General features: G+C 36.3%; 1 protein-coding gene across 1 annotated transcript in view; it reads left to right on the plus strand.

The window, feature by feature from the left end:
• The window catches only part of AFF2 (AF4/FMR2 family member 2), a 572,513-nt gene that overhangs the window by 539,754 nt on the left and 10,554 nt on the right, over positions 1-22,205 (plus strand). The window contains exons 17-20 of the mRNA XM_045820496.1: positions 13,511-13,647; positions 17,483-17,554; positions 17,907-18,000; positions 20,296-20,348. Of these exons, the coding sequence (XP_045676452.1) occupies positions 13,511-13,647; positions 17,483-17,554; positions 17,907-18,000; positions 20,296-20,348 (356 nt within the window). The remainder of the gene's footprint in view (positions 1-13,510; positions 13,648-17,482; positions 17,555-17,906; positions 18,001-20,295; positions 20,349-22,205) is intronic.

A 22,205-nucleotide genomic window follows, 5' to 3' on the forward strand; every position in this document is an offset into this window, starting at 1 on the left:
AGAAGACAAAGAAACAATCCCCAAATGAAAGGAAAGGAGGAAGCCTCAGAAAGAATGCTAAATGAAATACAGGCAACTCAACTATCAGATATTGAGTACAAAACAATGATTATCAGGAAGTTCAATGAACTCACAATGAGCTATCAGAAACTAGAGGGAAGCTACAACAATCTCACTGCAAACTATATTAACATGAAAAAGGAAACAGAAAATATGAACAAGGGCCAAGAGGAAATGAAGAATACAATTTCTGAACTGAAGAACACAGTAGAAGGAATGAAAAGCAGGATCGATGAAGCAGAAGACCAGATTAGCGAATTGGAGGACAAAGTAGAAGAAAACACCCAGAAAGAGCAACAAAAGGAAAAGAGGCACAGAAAGAATGAAGAGGGATTAAGAGAACTGCAAGACAATATGAAATGTAATAATAACCATATAATAGGGATACCAGAAGGAGAAGAAGAAGAGCAAGGGATAGAAAACCTATTTGAAAAAGTAATGATGGAAAAGTTCCCTAATTTGATGAGAGAAAAAGGCACACAAATCCAGGAAACACAGAGAGTCCCAATCAAGAGGAACCAAAAGAGGCCCACCTCAAGACCCATCATAATTAAAATGAAAAAATTTCAAGACAAAGACAGAATCTTAAAGGCAGCAAGGGAGAAACAGGGAAGTACCATACAAGGGAGCCCCAACAGGGCTAGCAGTTAACTTCTCAATGGAAACACTCCAAGCAAGAAGAGAATAGCAAGAAATATTTCAAGTAATGAGAACTAGAGGTCTGCAACCATGGCTGCTTTACCCAGCAAGGCTCTCAATCAAAATAGAAGGCCAAATAAGAATCTTCCCAAACAAAAGAAGTCTAAAAGAATATGCCTCCACCAAACCAACCCTGCAAGAGGTGCTAAAGGGACTCCTTTAAGGAAAGAAAGGAAAAGAGAGAGGGAGAGAGAGGAACACATCTACATAAATGGCAATGAATAAGTACCTATCAATAATAACCTTAAACTGAAATGGATTAAATGCACCAATCAAAAGACATAGAACACCTGAATGGATAAGAAAATGACCCAAATATATGCTGCCTACAAGAGACCTATGGCAGGATAAAGACCTGCACAGGCTGAAAGTAAAGGGCTGGAAACAAATTTTCCAAGCAAATGGACAGGAAAAAAAAAAAAAGCCCGGGTAGCAATAGTCATATCAGACAAAATAGATTTTAGGAAGAGGGCTATAAGAGAGATCTGGAAGGCCATTTCATGATACTCAAGGGAAGAATCCACCAAGAAGACATAAATATTGTAAATATATATGCACACAACATAGGAACACCCAAATACATAAAGAAAATCTTAGAGGACTTCAACAAAGATATTGACAGCAACACAATTATAGTGGGGGATTTTAACACCCCACTGTCAAAAATGGACAGATATTCCAAACAAAATATCAACAAAGATATCATGGCATTGAACAATACCCTAGATGAAATGGACTTAACTGATATATACAGAGGCTTCCATCCCAAAGAAGCTAAATACACATTCTTATCAAATGTACACGGAACATTTTCAAAGATAGACCACATGATAGGACACAAAACAAACCTCAACAATTTCAAGAAAAGTGAAATCATGCCATGAATTTTCTCAGATCACAAGGAACTAAAACTAGAAACTAACCCCAAGGAAAAAAAGCCCAAAACACTCAAAATCATGGAGCTTAAATAGCATGCTATTAAACAATGAATTGGTCAAAAATGAAATTAGGGAAGAAATCAAAAAGTTTCTGGAAACAAATGAAAATGAACTCACATCAACCCAAAACATATGGGACACAGAAAAGGCAGTCCTGAGAGGGAAGTTCACAGCAATACAGGTGTACCTAAAAAAGATAGAAATATTTCAAACAAACAACCTAATGCTATGTCTACAAGAACTTAAGGAACAACAACAAAGACAGCCCAGAGCAGGCAGAAGGAAGGAAATAACCAAGATCAGAGCAGAATTAAATGACATAGAGACACAAAGCACAATTTTAAGGATCAATCAATCCAAGAGCTGGTTCTTTGAAAAGATAAAGAAAATCGACAAGCCTTTAAGCAGACTCATCAAGAAAAAAAGAGAGAAGACCCAAATAAACACAATCAGAAATGAAAGGGGAGAGATTACAACAGATACCACAGAAATACAAAGGATTGTAAGAAATTACTACAAAGAGCTGTATGCCAAGAAATTTGGAAACCTAGATGAAATGGACAACTTTCTAGAAAAATATAATCTTCCAAAACTCAATGAAAAAGAAGCAGAAAGCCTGAACACACCAATAACAGCAAAAACAATTGGAGCATTAATCAAAAAACTCCCAACACATGAAACGCATGGGCCAGATGGTTTCACAGGAGAAGTCTACAAAGCATGTAAGGAAGAGCTAACCCCTATCATTCACAGACTATTCCAAAAAATCCCAAAATATGGAAGACTCCCAAACTCTTTTTATGAGGCCAACATCATCCTAATTCCAAAACCAGATAAAGACAAAACAAAGAAAGAAATCTTCAGGCCAATATCGCTGAGGAACATTGACGCTAAAATCCTCAACAAAATACTGGCAAACTGCATCCAACAGTACATTAAAAAGTCACACACCTTGACAAAGTGGGATTCATTCCGGGGATGCAAAGATGGTACAATATTTGCAAATCAGTAAATGTAATACATCACATGAACAAAAGCAAAGACAAAAACCACATGATCATATCAATAGATGCAGAAAGAGCATTTGATAAGATACAAAACCCAATTATGATAAAACACACAGCAAAATGGGAATACAGAAAGCATTCCTCAACATAATAAAGGCCATATATGAGAGACCTACAGCCAACATCATACTCAATGGGCAAAAATTAAAATCTTTTCCACTAAGATCAGGAACAACACAAGGCTGTCCACTTTCACCACTTCTATTCAATATAGTACTGGAAGTTTTAGCCACAGTGATCAGACAAGAAAAAGAAATAAAAGGCATCCAAATCGGAAAGGAGGAAACAAAACTGTCACTGTTTGCAGATGACATGATAGTATATATAGAAAATCCTATAGACTCCACCAAAAAACTGCCTTACCTAATAAATTAATTTGGCAAAACAGCAGGATATAAAGTCAATATCCAGAAATCAAAGGCATTTCTGTACACCAACAATGAAACAGCAGAAGCAGAGATCAAGGAAAAAATCCCATTTGAAATAGCAAAAAAAGAATAAAATATCTAGGAATAAACCTAACCAAAGAGGTAAAAGACCTGTATTCAGAAAACTACACAACACTGAGGAAAGAAATCAAGGAAGACACAAACAAATGGAAACATATACCGTGTTCATGGACTGGAAGAATTAATATCATCAAAATATCCATACTACCCAAAGCAATTTACATATTCAATGCAATACCTATTAAAGTAACAATGGCTTATTTCACAGACATAGAACATTTCAAAAATTTATGTGGAACCATAAACGACCCCGAATTGCTGCTGCAATGTTGAGAAAGAAGGGTAAAGTAGGAGCGATCATAACACCTAACACTAAGCTATACTACAAGGCCACTGTAATCAAAACAGCCTGGTACTGGCATACAAACAGGCACATGGACCAATGGAACAGAACACAGAGCCCAGAAAGAAACCCAGGTCTCTATGGTCAATTAATATTTGACAAAGTGGGCAGCAACATAAAATGGAATAAAAATATCCTTTTCAACAAATGGTATTTGGAGAATTGGACAGCTACATGCAAAAAAAAATAAATAAATAAATGAAACTTGACCACCAACTTATGCCTTACACGAAAATAAATTCAATGTGGATAAAAGAGTTAAATATAAACTATGACACCATTAAAGTCCTAGAGGAGAACGTAGGTAGGAAAATCTCAGATATTTCATGCAGAAACATTTTACTGACATGTCCCCTAGAGCAAGGGACATAAGGAAAGAATAAACAAATGGGACCTCATCAAAATAAAAAGCTTCTGCACAGCTAAAGAAAACAGTATCAAAATAAAAAGAGAACCAACTGTATGGGAAAACATATTTGCCAATGATACCTCAGACAAGGGTTTAATCTGCAACATATATAAAGAAATTACACGACTCCACTCTAAGAAGACAAGCAATCCAATTAAGAAATGGGCAAAGGACTTGAACTTTGCCCAGACACTTCTCCAAGGAGGACATACAGGGGATCCAAAGACACATGAAACGATGTTCAATATCGCTAGTTATCAGAGAGATGCAAATTAAAACCACAATGAGATATCACTTCACACCAGTCACAATGGCCATCATAAACAAAGCAACAAACAACAAGTGTTGGAGAGGCTGTGGAGAAAAGGGGACCCTAGTGCACTCTTGGTGGGACTGCAGACTGTTACAACCACTATGGAAAGCAGTATGGAACTTCCTCAGAAAACTAAAAATGGATCTGCCTGTTGACCCAGCAATTCCACTGCTGGGACTATAGCCTAAGAACACTAAAACACCAATTCAAAAGAACTTTTGCACCCGATGTTCATAGCAACACAATTTACAATAGCTAGGTGCTGGAAGCAAACTAGATTCCCATCAGTAAATGAATGGATCCAAAAACTTTGGTACTTTTACACAATGGAATTCTATGCAGCAGAAAGATAGAAGGAGCTCCTACCCTTTGCAACAGCTTGGATGGAGCTGGAAAGCATTATGCTAAGTGAAATAAGCCAGGCAGTGAAAGACAAATACCATATGATCTCACCTTTAACAGGAACCTAAACAACAGAACAAAGAAACAAGCAAAATATAACCAAAGACACTTAAATAGAGGACAGGCTGACAGTGAACAGAGGGGGAGAAGAGGGAATTTCAGGGGAGAATGGTGAGGGTTTACAGGAACAAATTTAAAGGACAAAAACTAGGGGGAGTGTGGTAATGGGGACAACGTGGTGAGGGTTCGGTGGGTGGGCTGGAATGGGAGTAAAAGGGAGAAAACTGTACTTCAACAATGATTAAAAAAAATTAAAAAAGGACTTCTGGCCAAGACTGGGACATAAGTAGATACACTATGCTTCATTGCACAACCAAAAGAAGTTCAATAAATTTAAAAACAAACATACGCAGAACTCTGAGAAAATCAAACTGTGTAGAAGTCTGATAACCAAGGAGTTAAGGAAGAAACATTTATTGAGACTGACAGTGCTGTAATTTGGCAAGTGCCTTGCCCTACCCTGTCAAATACCTAAGACCTCACCCCTTAGAACATAACAGACATGCTGATAATATATATCCCAAATGAAAGAAAAGATCAGAACTCAAAAAATAGAACTAAGGACTGAAGAGATAGCCAACCTATCAGGTGCAGAGTTCAAAACACTGGTAATCAGAATGCTAACTGAAATGGTTGAGTATGGTCACAAATTACAGGAAAAAGTTAATGCTATGAAAAGTGAAATAAAGGAAAATATACAGTGAACCAACTGTGACAAGAAGGAAACCGTGACTCAAATCAATGATTTGGAGCAGAAGGAAGAAATAAACATTCAACCAGAGCATAAGGAAAGAACAAGAGTTAAAAAAAAATGAGGTGAGGCTTAGGAACCTCTGGGACAACTTTAAACATTCCCACATCTGAATCATGGGGGTCCCAGAAGGAAAAGAGGAAGTGTAAGAACTTGAAAATTTATTTGTAAACATAATGAAGGAGAATTTCCCCATCTGACATAAGAAATAGACTTTCATGAATTTTAGCAAGCTCAGACAGTCCCAAAGAAGTTCAACCCAAGGAAGCACACACCAAAGCACATCATAATTACATTATGCAAGATTAAAGATAAGAAGAGAATCCTAGCAGCAGCAAGAGAAAAGGAGACAGTTACCTACAAAGGAGTTCCCCTAAGACTATCTGCTGATTTCTTAAAAGAAACCTTGCAAGCATGAAGAGCCTGGATTGAAGCATTGGAATTCATAAAAGGCAAATACCTATATCCAAGGTTACTCTATCCAGCAAAGCTATCATTTATAATCGAAGCGCAGATAAAGTGGTTTCCAGATAAGGTCAAGTTAAAGCAATTCATCTTCACCAAGACCTCATTATATGAATGTTAAAGGAATTTATCTAAGAAAAAGATGATAAAAATATGAACAGTAAAATGACAGCAAACTCACAACTGTCAACAACTGAACCTAAAATGAAAACAAACTAAGCAAACAACTAGAACAGGAACAGAATCACAGAAATGGAGATCACATTGGTTATCAGCGGTGAAGCAGAGGGGGGAGAATGGCCTAAAAGTTACAGGGAATAAGAAGCATAGATGGTAGGTACAAAATAGACAGGGGGAGGTTAAGAATAGTACATGAAATGGAAAAGCCAAAGAATTTGTGTGTACAACCCATGGACATGAACTAAGGGCAAGCAGAAATGCTGGTGGGCTGGGGAATGCAGGGTAGAAGTGAATGAAGAGGAGAAAAATAGTAGGATAACTGTGATATCATAATCAGTAAATTATATTAAAAAACAAAATGAAGGATCATCAAGGAACATGTATAAAGAACACATGGACAAAGCCAAAGGGGAAATCGGTTCCAGGGTGAGAAGTGGGGATGGGTGGGGTGGGGGGTGTTGGAGGATAAATGAAGACAAGTGTAGTTGAACAACAATAAAATATGCCATTGAAAATAAGAAAATAAAAATTTTAAAAAAACTAAAAAAGGAAAAATGAAAGAATAACAATGGACTGCATACATATCTATCCATAATCACCTTAAATGTAAATGGCCTAAGTGCCCCTACCAAGAGGCATAGGGTAGCTGAATGGATAAGAAAACAAGTCCCATGTATATGCTGCCTCCAAGAAGCCCATCTCAGATCAAAGGATACACACAGACTAAAAGCAAAAGGATGGAAAAAGATATTTCATGCAAATGAATAGAAAAAAACTGGAGTAGCACTACTTATATCCAACAATATAGATTTTAAAATAGAGGCAATAGTAATAGACAAAGAAGGACACTACATAATAATAAAGGGAACAGTCCAACAAGAGTATATAACCCTAGTAAACCCTTACACATTCAACATAGGAGCAGCTAAATATATGGAGTAAATCTTGATGGACATAAAGGGCAAAAATGACAGACATGCAGTCATATTTGGGGATTGTAACACCCCATTGACTTCAGTGGATAGATGTTCCAGGCAGGAAATCAACAAGGAGACAACAGTCTTAAATGGCACACTAGATCAAATGGATTTAATGATTTCTTCAGAGCATTTCACACCAAAGCAGAAGACTATACACACTTTTCAAGTGCACATGTAACATTTTCTAGAATGTACAAAATGTTAGAATGCAAAAATAGTCTGAATATTTAAGAAGATTGAAATCATATCAAGCATCTTCTCTGAACAAAATGCTACAAAATTATAAATCAATCACAAGAACACTGAAAAACATGCAGACATGGAAGCTGAATAATAAATTATTGAACAATGAATGGGTCAACAATGAGATCAAAGAAGACATCAAAAAATACCTTGAAACAAATGAAAATGAAGAGACAACAATCCAAAATATGTGGGACACTGGGAAACTCTTCTTAAGAGTGAAATTTATAGTATTACAGGCCTATATATAAAAGAAAAAGCTCAAATAAATTATCTAACTTCACACCTGAAGGAACTTAAAAAAAAAAGAACAATAAACAAAGCCTGAAGTGAATAGAAGGATGGAAAAATAAAAATCAGAGCAGAAACAAACTAAATAGAACCTAAAAAGTGATACAAAAGATCAACGAATCCAAGAGCTGGTTCTTTAAAAAGATAAACAAGATTGACAAGCCTTTCAGCAGACTCATTAAGGAAGAAAGAGAAAGAACCCAAAAATAAAAGCAGAATTGAAAGATTGGAAATAACAACTGACACCAAAGAAACACAAATAATTTAAAGAAAATATTAAGAACATCTATATCCCAACAAACTGAACAACCTGCACAAAATGGATACATTCCTGGAAGCATATGAACTTCCAAAATTAAATCAGGAAGATTCAGGTAATCTGAATGGATAGATGACACCTAGTGAAATTGAAGCAGTAATCAATAAAGTCCCAACAAACAAAAGCCATGGACCAGATGGCTTCACAGGTGAATTCTGCCAAACATTCTGAGAAACAACACCTCTCCTTCTCAAACTACTTCATGAAATTCAGGAGGAAGGAAGGCTCTCAAACTCATTTTATGAGGCCAGCATTATCCTAATTCCAAAGCCTGAAAAGGATACTACAAAGAGAGAAAATGATAGGCCAATACCCCTGATAAACATAGACACTAAAATTCTCAACAAAATATTAACAAACAGAATACAACAGTGCATCAAAAACATCGTACACCATGATCAAATGAGATTTATTCTGAGAATGCAAGGTTGGTACATTTATAAATCCCTAAATGTGATTCATCACATAAACAAAATGAAGGATAAAAGCCACACAATCAGATCAGAAGATGCAGAAAAAGCACTTGGTAAAATCCAGCACCCATTTATGATAAAAATATCTCAGCAAGGTGGGATTAGAGGGAGCATACTTAAACATAATAAAGGCCACATATGACAAACCCACTCCCAGTATCATACTCAATGGAGAAAAACTACAAGCATTCCCCTTATGATCAGGAACAAGACAGGGGTGTCCACTTTCACCTCTCTTATTTAACATAGTACAGGAATTCCTCACTACAGCAATCAGACAAGAATAAGAAATAAAGGAAATCCAAATTAAAAAGGAAGAAGTAAAACTGCCATTATTTGCAGATAACATGATACTGTACATAGAAAACCCCAGAGATTCCAATCTCACCTATAAGTGGTACCTAATTACCAAAACAAACAAGCAAGCAAATTATAACCAGGGACATTGAAATTAAGAACAAACTGACTGTAATCAGAGGGGAGGTGGGAGAGGATATTGGGGAGATTAGAGAGAAAGGTTGTCAAGAAACATATATAAAGGACATGTGGACAAAGCCAAAGGGGAGTAAGATTGAGGATGGGGGTTGAGGGTGACTGGGATGGGGGTATTGGTGGGAGAAAAATGGAGACAACGGTACTTAAACAACAAGAAATTCTGGAAAAAAAAGTAAAGTAGAACAAGAAAAAAAGAAACTATTAGAACTGATAAATGAATTCAGCAAAGTAGCAGGATACAATATTAATATCCATAAATCAGTTACATTTTTATATACAAATAATGAACTAACAGAAAAGGAAATTAAGAAAACAATCTCATTCACTATTGCTTCAAAAAGAATAAAATGTCTAGTAGTAAATCTAACCAAAGATATCAAAGACCTGTACCCAGAAAATTATAAGAAACTGAAGAAAGAAATTGAAGAATATATAAATAGGTGGAACACATACCATGTTCATGGATAGGAAGAATTAACATCATTACAATGTCCATCCTACCCAAAGAAATCTATAGATTCAACACAGTTCCTGTTAAGATACCAATGATGTATTTCAAGGAACTGTAACAAATATTTCCAAAATTTATATGGAACCACAAAAGTCCCTACATAGCAATAGTGATCCTGAGAAAGAGGAACGAAGTTGGAGGAATCAAGCTTCCTGATATCAAACTATACTATAAGGCCAAAGTAATCAAAGCAGCCTGGTACTGGCATAAAAACAGACACTTAAATCAATGGAACAGAATAGAAAACCTAGAAACAACCCCACATCTTTATAGTCAATTACTATTCGACAGTGGAAACAAGCACATACAATGGGATAAAGACTGTTCAATAAATAGTGTTGCGAAAGTTGGACGGTTACTAAGTTTAATGTAGAAAAATGAAACTAGACCTCCTTCTTACCCCAAACACAATAATAAATTCAAAATTGATCAGATACTTAAATGTTAGACCCAAAACCACAAAAATTCTGGTAGAAAACATAGGCAGTAAAATATCAGACATTGCTCATAGCAATATGTTATCTGCTATATATCCTCAGACAAGGGAAACAAAAGAAAAATAAATGAATGGGACTATATCCAACTCAAAAGTTTTTACACAGCAAAGTAGATCAACAAAATGAAAAGACAATCCACAGAATGGGAGAACATATTCACCAACACATCCGATAAGGGGTTAATATCCAAAATTTATAAGGAAATTACAAAACTCAACATTAAAAAATGGGCAAAGGACCTGAATAGACACCTCCACAGAAGACTTACTGATGGCCTATAGACATATGAGAAGATGTTCAACATCAGTAATCACCACAGAAATGCAAAGGCAAACCACTTCACACATGTCTGAATGGCCATCATAAACAAACCAACAAACAAGTGCTGGTGAGGTTGTGGAGAAAAGGGAACTCTAGTACACTGTTGATAAAAATGAAGACTGGTGCAGCATCTGTGGAAAACAGTGTGGAATTTCCTCAGAAAACTAAAAATGGAACTGCCTTTCGACCCAGCAATTCCACTGCTGGAATTATACCCTAAGAACCCTGAAACAGCAATCCAAAAGACCCTAGCACCCCAATGTTCATAACAGCACAATTTACAATAGCCAAGTGCTGGAAGCAACCTAAGTGTCTATCAGTAAACGAATGGATCAAAAAATTGTGGTACATTTACAGAATGGAATACTACACAACAGAAAGAAAGAAGGAGCTCCTACCCTTTGTGACAGCATGGATAGATCTGGAGATCATTATGCTAAGTGAAATAAGCCAGGCAGTGAAACACAAATACCATATGATTTCACCATAAGTGGAACCTAATCAACAAACAAACAAGGAAGCAAAATATAACCATAGATATTGAAATAAAGAACAAACTGACAGTAACCAGAGCAGAGGGGGATAATGGGAGAAGAAGGAGAAGGGTCATCAAGAAACATATATAAAACACACATGGACAAAGCCAAAGTGTGTAGAATCAAGGGTGGGGGGTGGGGATGGCTGGGGTGGTGGAGGAAGATGGAGACAACTGTACTTGAACAAGAAGGAAAAAAAATACCCATTTTATTGCTAATATAAAATATAGTATTGTTATTTTAACAAAATGGAAGTCTTACCTAAGATACATTTCAAAATATGGTTGATTTTCATTATTTAGGGATTTGTATTTGTGAATTCACCTACTCATTCAAATTATTTGTAATCTCCAAATCAGTACTCATGATGTTTTTGTGGTCATCCACAGACATGCAAACAACAAAAAAATTATGAAAGAACTGAGAAAAATCAGTGATACAGAAAAACATATACATATAATTAAGAATAAGCAATACTCTCTGCTGTCCAGGGTCTGTTTAAGTGCTCCAGCCTCCCCAAACCACTGTTGGTCTAATCCATTTAGACAATGGATTTTCAATTGAGGAAATTCTGTCCCCATGTAGGGAAAAATGGTTCTTGAGAGTGGAGTGAAACAGCCTTAGATATTTCAATGGTGTGTGACTCTTCAAAAAGCCACAGTACATAAAGAGATCATCAGGAGTCCTAGCCATGTGGTTCAGTTGGTTGGAGCATTTTCTGTGCATTAAAGTTTGCCAGTTCCATATGGATGTTTTATTCTCTCATTCTTTGTCTCTCTCCCTCCCTCCCTCCCTCCCTCCCTCCCTCCCTCCCTCCCTCCCTCTCTTCCTCTAATAATGAAAACATGTCCTCGGGTTGGGTTTAAAAAATACTATACTGGTCACATAAAACTGTCAGCTGGACCCTATTTGAGAGAGAGAGAGGGAGAGAGAGAGATCAGGATATGGTTGGCATTAAAATTTCAAAGGGAGTATGTGAAAAATCTTAAAAAGCTCCATCAGAGGGTGGTGACAATGAAAAAATGGTTGAAAACATTTATTTATTTCAGAGTAAGATATCTTTGCTAGGCTTATGTCTATTCTAGAGTTGGAAGCCCCCCTGTAGTTCAAGTTCCTTATATTATAGGAGATGTGACCTGAGCACTAACTAGCACTATGCTCATGAAATTCCTCTGGACTACGGATTCTCCTTTTTGAAAAGCAGGTGTTGGGGCTAGGAGATCTTTAAAGATTCTTGTAGCTGTGGATTTGTGAATGAAATCACATTGTCCAAAATCAGAATATAAAGATTAATTTCCAAATGAGAGAGCTATTTGGAGCCAGATAACCTAAGGAGATTATCTTCTAAAGTGGGAGAGGGTGGTAGTTTGCATATATACACAGATTTTCAAAAAAAAAACCCTTTGAATTTGGTTGAAAATATTTTACACAGCATCTCACAGAAACGAAACCACAGAATTCTTGCAGTACATAAAAGCTGAAAAACATTTATTGTAAAAAGTCATTTACAACAAGAGATTCTGTAGGACAAGTAAGTCATCATTTTATAGTTGTACTTAATCCTTTACTAGAGACAGCTACTCTGCCATCCTGAGAATTGAAGCCTGCACAGTTGCATAGACAATGTTTTGATGTAAGGTATATAAGGAAATTAAAATAGCTAAATCTGCATTATATTGTTCTTTTACATAGAATTATACACTAGTGGAATTCTGACATCTAGCTATCAGACATTGAAAATGTTAAATACTGTTATAAAATACTCAGTATAAAGTGTCATATATAATATTCATTACACATTAAAAAAATCAGCTTGTCTAAATCACTTTAATTGTGACCATTATTGAGGCTAAAATCTTTTGCAATAAAATTTTACTAAACTAAAATATTTAGTAGTGCTATTTCTTGGCTTTTGACCCACTATTTCAGACAATTATTTACAGTGAAATTGATGTGATTATTGTCAACAGTCACACTATAGCTTCACATTTTTCATGACAATTGCATTCATTTTTTTTGCTCCTCTCCTGGAAGTAAGGTTCATGTGATTACAAAGAGTTCTAATTAAAGACTATATGTGTTAGTTGTCCACAAGTCTTAAAAAAGAAGAGTTCCATTGCAAGCTTGTCTATAGGACACTACAATTTACAATTCACTAAATAAATTTAGTGAATAGAATCTAGTCAAGGCAGTGATTTGGATTCTGGTGTACTAAAAAAGATAACAACAACAACAATAATACCACAGATACATGATAATACCACCACACATGATACCTAATCTGAAGTTTTCTTTTCTTAACCAGCCTCAGTGTAGTTATAATAGAACATTATATCAGTCGCATTATTGTCAACATACATTCATACATCGTCCCACCTCTACATCAGGGTTTCTCAGACTTGACACTGTTAGGCTGGATAATTCTCCACTGTGGAGCCTGCCCTGTGCATTGCTGAATGGTTAGTCACATCTCTGGCCTCTGCCCACTAGATGCCCTCTGTTCCCTAGTGGCAACAACCAAAAATGTCTCCAGATATTGTGAAATGTTCCCTGAGGTAGGATTGCAAAATTGCCCCATTTTGCGAACCCCTCCTTAATATAAAGGAGAAAGGGGAATATTATACTGATGACTCTTATTCCTGTTTCAGCTTGAGAAATTTGGCAAAGCTGTGAATTATGCTGATGCAGCCCTGTCATTCACTGAATGTGGCAATGCTATGGAGTGCAACCCTCTGGAAGCAAAATCTCCCTATACTATGTACTCTGAGACTGTGGAGCTCCTGAGGTAAACGGCTGTTCTGCAACCATCTTCCTAAACCCGTTTCAGTCATAATTGGAAGCTGCTATTTTTTAAAATATAATTTCCACATAGTAATGGTTTATCCAAGGCATCTTCTTCTTAGAAATCATGACAATTAGTTCTTGCCATTTTATTAATATCATGGACATTTATAATTGATGGACACTGTTTCTATAAATTATCCCTTACAATGATTTATAATTTGCAATATTCATAAAAGTAAAGTGGAAATGTGGTGGGTAGAACTGTAATAATTTCACTGTTTGGCATTGACACTTATCTACTCAAAGTGTAATTTTATAATTCAAAAAAGTGGTATTATTGGGACTTCTGTTATAAACCATGTTTTCTAAGAATTTTTCTGCCTTGGTTATTAAAAAGGGAGGGAATACTGTTCTAACATAAAGTCAGCACTAAGGCCATAAGTGTGAATTAGACTTTCAATGCATCTGGAATTTAAGGGAAACAGACAAGGTGGTAGCAGGGGCAGGGTAGAGATGAAAGAATGAAAATAGGAGAGGATATATTACCTGCACAGATTATTGGTTTCATTTGCATTTTAAATGAAATTTTTTGGCCTGTTGGTCTTAGCAGAGTAGAATTTGTGGGAAATCAAAAAATTCCTGAAAGAAAGAAACAATGAAATCATATCCATTCTAGGGTTCTCCAGTACCTTGCAGATATTTGTAAAATAATTTAACCCACCTCTGAATAGTGGGTAAGCACTATCATTTCCTGGATTGACTAAATAATTGCTTTTGATTGAGTGAACTGTATTTCACCTGGTAAGCCCTTATATTGTGGTCACCTCTGGCTTGATTAATCAACAATTCCAGGACTGGATTTTAGCTTTTTACTATGTTACTTGTAAACAAAATGTTTACAAATCTAAGGACGCTGGTACCCAAACTTAGCACGCATATTTTATAAGAAAGCATTCCAAAATTTCTAAAGAATGTGAACTATTACAAAGAAAAAAATATGTTCACATGGAATAAGAAGATTTAGTTAAAACAACAAAAGTAAAGAGATATTAAGGAAAATCACAGGTAGCCAGTCATCTTTGTTTTTTCTCTGTTGAGAAACATATAAAGTACTTCTCCAACATCATACACAGTGAAAGCTGCCATTACCATTCAGTAGCTTTTAAGACAAAATTGTTTTTTTTTCAATGTCTATTCAAGGCCACCTGTGATTTTCAAAGTTGCACAAAATGAAATTCTGGCAAAAATTGCAAGCAACAAAAATTGAAAGAAAACAATGAACAAACATGGAGATAATTCATGTCTTCTATTCACCCAAGAATTTTACAATAGGCCCTTTTTAAACTAACAAGAAAATATAAAGATGCTAATACCAGGTATTAGCACACACACACACACAATATTCGTGAACTAGGCCTGTCCTATACTGATGATGGGAGTAGAAAATGATCATTGTAAATTGAGGATAATTTGTCATTCTGTAGGAAAACCTACAAAAATGAGCATTTATATATTTTGAGCCAATAAGTCAAATTCTGTAGTGTTCCATTTGGCATAAATTATAGCACACAATTAGAAGCGAACAAAAAAATCAATAATAGAAGAGTAATTAATTACATCACAGTACACTCAACAGAATACTTTGCAGCCATTGAAGTACAACAATGATGGAAACTATGTAGCTGCATAAAAATGTTTATATCATGATGTTAAAGTAAAAGCAAGCTAAATACATTACATTTCTAACCATGAAAAATGTGTTTCTGAATGTGAACCAACGTGGAAGAGAACTGAGCTCATAGCTGTAATGAGGTGAAATTATGGGTGTTTTCCCTTTCTATATATTTTTCTTTCTTATTAATTTTATTTTAGGAAATTTATGCTCTCTTAAAATACATAAAAACAAAAACATCAGGGTTCTTTTTTGCAAAAAATGAAATGTTAATCTTTGCTGTTTATTTCCATTAGAAAACACTTCCCTTAATTTTTTCCCAAAATGCTTTTTTTTTCTAATCACAATTTTTTATTATATAATAGTTTACTGCCATCAGAAGTATATTTCAGTGGAACCTGATTAAATTCAGTGAAAAATTTATGAACATTCACTTTAAAGTCAATATTTTAAATTTATTTTTAGTTTTGAGTTAATAATAGATTCACATACAGTTGTAAGAAATGATACAGAAAGCTCCTGTGCACCCTTACCCAGATCCACCCCCAGAGTAATAGCTTGCTTAACTATAGTACAGAATACCAACCAGAACATAGACTCTGATAATCCATGGACTTTTTAAGATTTGACCACCTTTTTCCAGATTATACCAATTTTACATGTGTGTCCTCTGTGTGTGTGCATCCTCTTGTATGTCCTCCCTTGTGTGTCTTCTCTCTGTATATTTACATTTTTTACATTTACTATAGTGTGTGTATAATTCTTTTGAGAGAAATTTTAGTTGGGAATAAAATAGGCTAAAGTGCCTAGGTCTTCTGATCCATTTAAGCAATTAAGGCTCCACTATCAAGTCAATTCACAAGTTGTTACTATCAGAGGGTGACTGTAATATGAACATAGTTTTATTAGTGCAATATTATATTGAAGATATGTTTATTACTCTATCCCAAACAGTATGCTGACTTCAGAGAAAGCCCCATTTTCTTCATTCAAGTAATTATAGTTGCTCTGAGCCTTGGGAAATCTGCAGTGGTAATGTATTTGTGAAAACAAGTGGAGCATCACAATAACTTGACATTTCATCAGATTTATTACATAATAAAAATCCTTTTGGTTAGTATTGCAGGAACAGGAAGGGCTCACATCAAGTGCACAGGCCCTCTTGTTGGAAAATGTTCACTGAACAAAATTGGGAGCATAAGTGGGAGAACAGGGGTATAGAGTATGGTGGGGATGTGCAGAGTCTTGAGAGGCCAGCTCAGGGGTGCTGCTGTTCTGGGGAGGCTGCTGAAAATGAGGAGTTCATGGTATAAGAATAGAATCCCTGCTGCTTCTCCATTGGCTTATCATAAACAAGAACTAGTCCAGGCTGCCTGAGCACTTTCAAATTTCTTCTGCAACACTGAACTCTCTTACTTATTTCACCACAAGTACCTTTGAATTTTTACTGAAGCACAGACAATGATTTTATGCAATGAACTGATTTTCAAGAATCTAAATGCCTAGAATGAAATGTGCTCAACTAAAAGGAAAAAAATAACAATTACTCAGCCTTTGATCACCCCAGTGTGGAAAGTAACAATTAAAGAGAATGGACAAAATATAGAAGGACCATAAATTAAGGGTACTTAGACCATCAAATGTTGTGATATCATATTCCTTTAATAAAAATATCATTTTCTATAGGAATATATTCCAAACCTGAATCATTAGAAAAGACCTTTTTAACTGTGTGATTGTGGTCTCTCCATGTTCATATCAGACATAGTTGTGTATTATTTAACTCATCTGTCATAAACACAAGTGAGATTGACATTTGGGTAAACCTCCCATTGAAAAACCAATAATGTTTAGCTAGGATGTTCCTAGAAACAGCATTTATACAAACTGATAACCAACAGCAATTCCACAGCACTGTCCTAGAACATGAGCTCTAGATTTCACTGGATTTCTCCAGAGCTAACTTACGTAAGTCAAGCTGCACTCACAATTATCATTTCTTTATGTTTTTAAGAACGTATGTTTTTGCCCATTTGCCCTAGTCAGTCTTCCTACCCAGCACAAATGTGGGGCTAAGACATTCAGATTATGAGAATACCAATAACTTTGGAACTTTCTGAAGGGTAATATACATTCCATTTGAGCTTGTCCTTTCTCTTCAAAGGTATGCAATGAGACTTAAGAATTTTGCAAGCCCCTTGGCTTCAGATGGGGACAAAAAGCTGGCAGTATTATGGTAAGTCCCATGGAGGCCAAGAGGAAATGGTTGAAATGTTGCAGTACAATTTGAAAACTCCAGATCAACTTAAGCTGCTTAGCCCAGATCATTATTCTTGTTTTCTATTAAACTATTAAAGGATAACTAATGGATTTCTCCCATCTTGCTGACTAAACATTTACTCTCCTAATTTATATCTTTATCAAGATAGGATTTTAATGCTTACTCATTCTCTTTTAATGTTCTTACTACTTTTGTTTCTCAGTAACTATAGGAGAGTAACTGCAAAATATGAGTCAGCATTTATTTTTACAGTTTACTGATTTCCTTAAGCACTGGTATTAACACAATCCTTTCTTCATCACCACAGCTACCGATGTTTATCTCTTCTCTACTTGAGGATGTTTAAACTGAAGAAGGACCATGCTATGAAGTACTCCAGATCACTAATGGAATATTTTAAGGTAATCCTTATTTTGTATAATTTATAGATCCTGCATGATTAAATCAGTAATAAGATATGATAGGCATGTTATTAAATACCAAGGTTGTTGCTGTCAAAAGCTTAACCTCCCTCACTGTGGTATGCCATCGTCCTCTCACTTCTGCTTTGGGGCTCAGCAGATAGCTTAGGTTTGATTTGATTCCATGGAGAAAAGGCACAATGATAGTGCAATCACCTCATTATTCTCTGGATTGTCCAAATGGACCTTGGCAGCTTCCCAGTTGCAGTCAGTGGAGGTAATGTCTTCTGCTGCACCCTGTATGAGGGACTCATAGCCTGTGGCTGACTATGGCCAACATTATGTTAAAGAGAATCTAGTCCAGAAATTTCTCGACTCATGCAGCCCTTTGACCATGAGAAGTCTTCAAGTACAGTGATTGAGCTTTAATACAAGTGATTGCTTTGCTTACTAAAATCAACAATCACACAAACAACAAATAAATAAATATACCATCTAGAGACCTGAAGTTCTAAATTTGCAAGCAAAATATATATTTACCTCAAAATGCAATGCCAAAACTTAGGAATGAGCCTGGATGAAAACTACAAGCAATAGCCTGGTACTAGGCCTGGCTACTATACCAACAATAACTGGCTTGAGGGTCAGTGGAGCTTCTGCTGCTTCTACCCCCGCCCCCAGTAGTGGTCATGATGTAGAATTGAGGAGGTTCAGGGTTCCTGTTGGGCTGGTCTCAAAAAAAACCCAATGTTTATTTATGTATTTGCCAAGTGAATGGCACCATTTGGCTAAATTGCACCAAAGCAAATTTCAAAATTAAATGAATTAAATCATGACCTTGCATCAATCATCCAAACCCAGTGAGTGGCAGGATACAGTTATATGAGGACACTGACTGGTTTGAGATAAAGAGCAAGTTCACTAGCTACTATGTGGGGTGACCATAATGCCATAAATCTGGTGCGTGTGGTAGATGAACAGGTTCAAATACAACAGACGTCCATCCCTTCACATGTCTACTATACCAACCTATGCTCTAGAAAGTGGTTCTTAAACTCGAATGGGCATCACAATCCCCTAGAGTGCTCATAAAACCAGAGTGCTGGGTCCCATCCCCAAGACTACCTGATACTGTCTGGGATGGGGCCTTGGAATTTGCATTTTAATAACTTTCTAGGTAATGCTAATGCTGCTGGCCCTGTGATCACACTTTGGGAGCTACGGCCCTCTTCAGCCTGTCCTGTGTAGTTTTCACAGCATTGAAAAATACCAAACAGATGTTTAATAACTCACTCCTCTGGCAGTACATTGAGCTTCTTTGAGATTAAAAGCTGAAGTCTTCAGAATTCACCTTAGGTATGGATCTCTAAGGTCCAAAGAAGTGTTGCATTGTCACTGTGTTCCTGAAAGTACTGATTCTCTCCCTTATACCCCATTTGCAAAGGGGTCTGGGTGGGAACTTGAGAGGAAGAAGAAGAGTATAACCTGAGTCATGAGGCCAGAGAGGCAGGCCTGAGTCAGGCTCAATGCCAAAGTGTCCTGGCCTTGTACTACTTGGGCTCCAACCTGATAAATTCATTATAATGAACCAGATCACTATACTATTGTGGTGATGCTTAGTAACAGGGTTCTCTGTACTCCATGAGTGTTTGGCCATGAAAATACAGGAGGCCCATTCTTTCAACCATCCCAGATCCACCAAAGAAAAATATAATGTTTAAAATTCCATTGCAGTGTAGCCCTGCACCAGCTGCATTGTTAAATAGTGAAAACTGTCAGCCATGAGGCTTTGACATGTAAATATATCAAATCAAGTCAATTCATGAAAAAGCAAAACACAAAGCACTATTTGGTCCTGGCACATTCTTAGGATATCAGAAATTATAGCCCACATTGCATTCCAGGAAAAACATTTGCAACTTGAGCCAAAGGTGAAAAGCTTGCTGTACTCTAAGGAGCTTGTTTTGCAGAATAAATTTCAGATGAGGATAATTAAACCACTTCTTGGAGAACTGAGTCTGATTCATTGGGACTCTTAGTGTATGACTCCTTTCATCAAGTGACCTTCATGGTCTTGATTGGAGCCCACTAATTATCCTAACCAGCTATTTGCATTGAGTGTGTGTCATGGTGTGCTGATGTGCACATACATCCCAGTTCTGCAAATGAAACAGGAGGCATTCCAAAATGCTGCAATCAATATTAATATACTCTAAATCACACTTCCACCTTGTTCTGAATTAATAAAACACAAATAGATGTCCTTATTTTCCTCTCTTTTTCTCTCTTTTCTAGCAAAATGCTTCAAAAGTCACTCAGATACCATCTTCATGGGTAGGCAATGGAAAGTAAGTATCTTATGAAAATTGCTCTTTCAGAAAATTAGTGATGTAATAGACCACAAATATTTTGTATTGAAAACTCAGAAATAAAGGTAAATTTTCAGACTACAGTAATTTTTGTACACACAAAAAAAATTTACTCAGGTTTCATCTAATGGGCAAAACAGAAAAGTTTAACATGATGCGACTCCCAATTTTTTTAACTATTTGATCTATAAGCCAAATTATGACCATAAAATATATCTGTTAATGAGATAGTAAGCACCATGCCATTTCAGAGAGGCAGGTTAAAAGTTAAGTTTAATGCAGTGATATTTTAATGGTTCACTCAGTAATGAAAGTTCAATGAAATATTTATTGATACATGGTAAGTGCTGTTTAATAAAGCCAAAGGCATAATAGTGCTGAAAAAGTAAAGGTACTCAGCCAATTATCTGAGCCTTCATGATGAATTTTATATTAATACTAAAACAGCCTGACCTAAAATATAAATGCATCTACTATAATGGTCATAGAGCTATATGTGCTTGGGACAGCTAAGTTTTCCAGCAGTAGGGTGGGTACCTGGAAATCCATTGACCTAGTCTTCATGCTGCCCTTAACTTCCAAAGTAAGCTGAGAGAATCCCTTCCTTTCTCTGGGTTTGTTTTTCCATCTCTAAAACACAAGGGCAGGACCTAATGACTTCAAGGCGCATCTGAAGAGCTATTCTTAGATGGAGATTTTTTGAATCCTAGTTGTGGCTCAGCTGTGAATTGGCTATGTGTCTAAGAGTGTTAGACACATGCTTGCTTGAGTATTGCATGCTTGAGTATTAGTTTTACTCTGATGCCAATACTTCCCTCACCAATGCAAGCTGGTATGGGAAGGAAAAATAGATGTCTATGGATGCATACTTATGCAAAGAGTTTATTTTTTTTCATTTTTCATCATTTCAAAATTCTTGTTTCTCTGATGAAAACTCTTTCTTCAAGAGTAAAATAGGCTCCTCTGCCACTTTATAAATATCTGTGAAGCATACTCCCAAAGCAGTGGCATGATGAACTCTACTGTAATATCATGAAAATATCCACTGCTAGTATCATACCCTAAGAATCCTGAAGCACCAACTCAAAAGAACCTATGCATCTCAATGTTCATAGCAGGACAATTTAGATTAGCCAAGTGCTGGAAGCAACCTAAGTGTCCATCAGTAAATGAGTGGATCAAAAAACTGGTACATTTACACAATGGAATACCTCACAGCAGAAGAAAGAAGGAACTCCTATCCTTCACAACAGATGGTTGGATCTGGAAAGCATTGTACTAAGTGAAATAAGCCAGGCAGTGAAAGACAAGTACCATGTGATCTCACCTATTTTAACTCAGTTACTGTATTGAAAGGAAATACTATTTAAATTGTTGAATTAGGTCTTACTTTTATAATGATGGACAAAAGCAAAAGAACATTTCTCTCTGCAAGTTCAAAAAATAAAAATAGCCCTGGCTGGTGTGGCTCAGTGGTTGAGTGCTGGCCTGAGAATCAAAGGGTCATTGGTTTGATTCCCAGTCTAGGTCACATGCCTGGGTTGCTGGCCAGGTCCCCCGTGGGTGGTGCATGAGAGGCAACCACACATTGATGTTTCTCTCCCTCTCTTCCTTCCCCTCTCTAAAAAGTAAAGTAAATAAATATTTTTAAAAATATCCATTGGAAGGTTCAGAGAAAACTGTTTTATGTGAGCACAGAGTAAATGAAGGGCAAGTTTGGGTAAGCAGCCACGAACAGATCACTGAGAATAGATACGAGGTCTGTTGGAAAAAAGTCCTGTCATTGTTAGTATAATGAGAATGGTTTGCGCAGCATTGATGTAACCTGGCAGCCAA

This window comes from Phyllostomus hastatus, unplaced genomic scaffold (genome assembly GCF_019186645.2).
Source record: "Phyllostomus hastatus isolate PE091 unplaced genomic scaffold, TTU_PhHast_1.1 phas_scaffold_397, whole genome shotgun sequence".
Taxonomy (NCBI): Eukaryota; Metazoa; Chordata; class Mammalia; order Chiroptera; family Phyllostomidae; genus Phyllostomus; species Phyllostomus hastatus.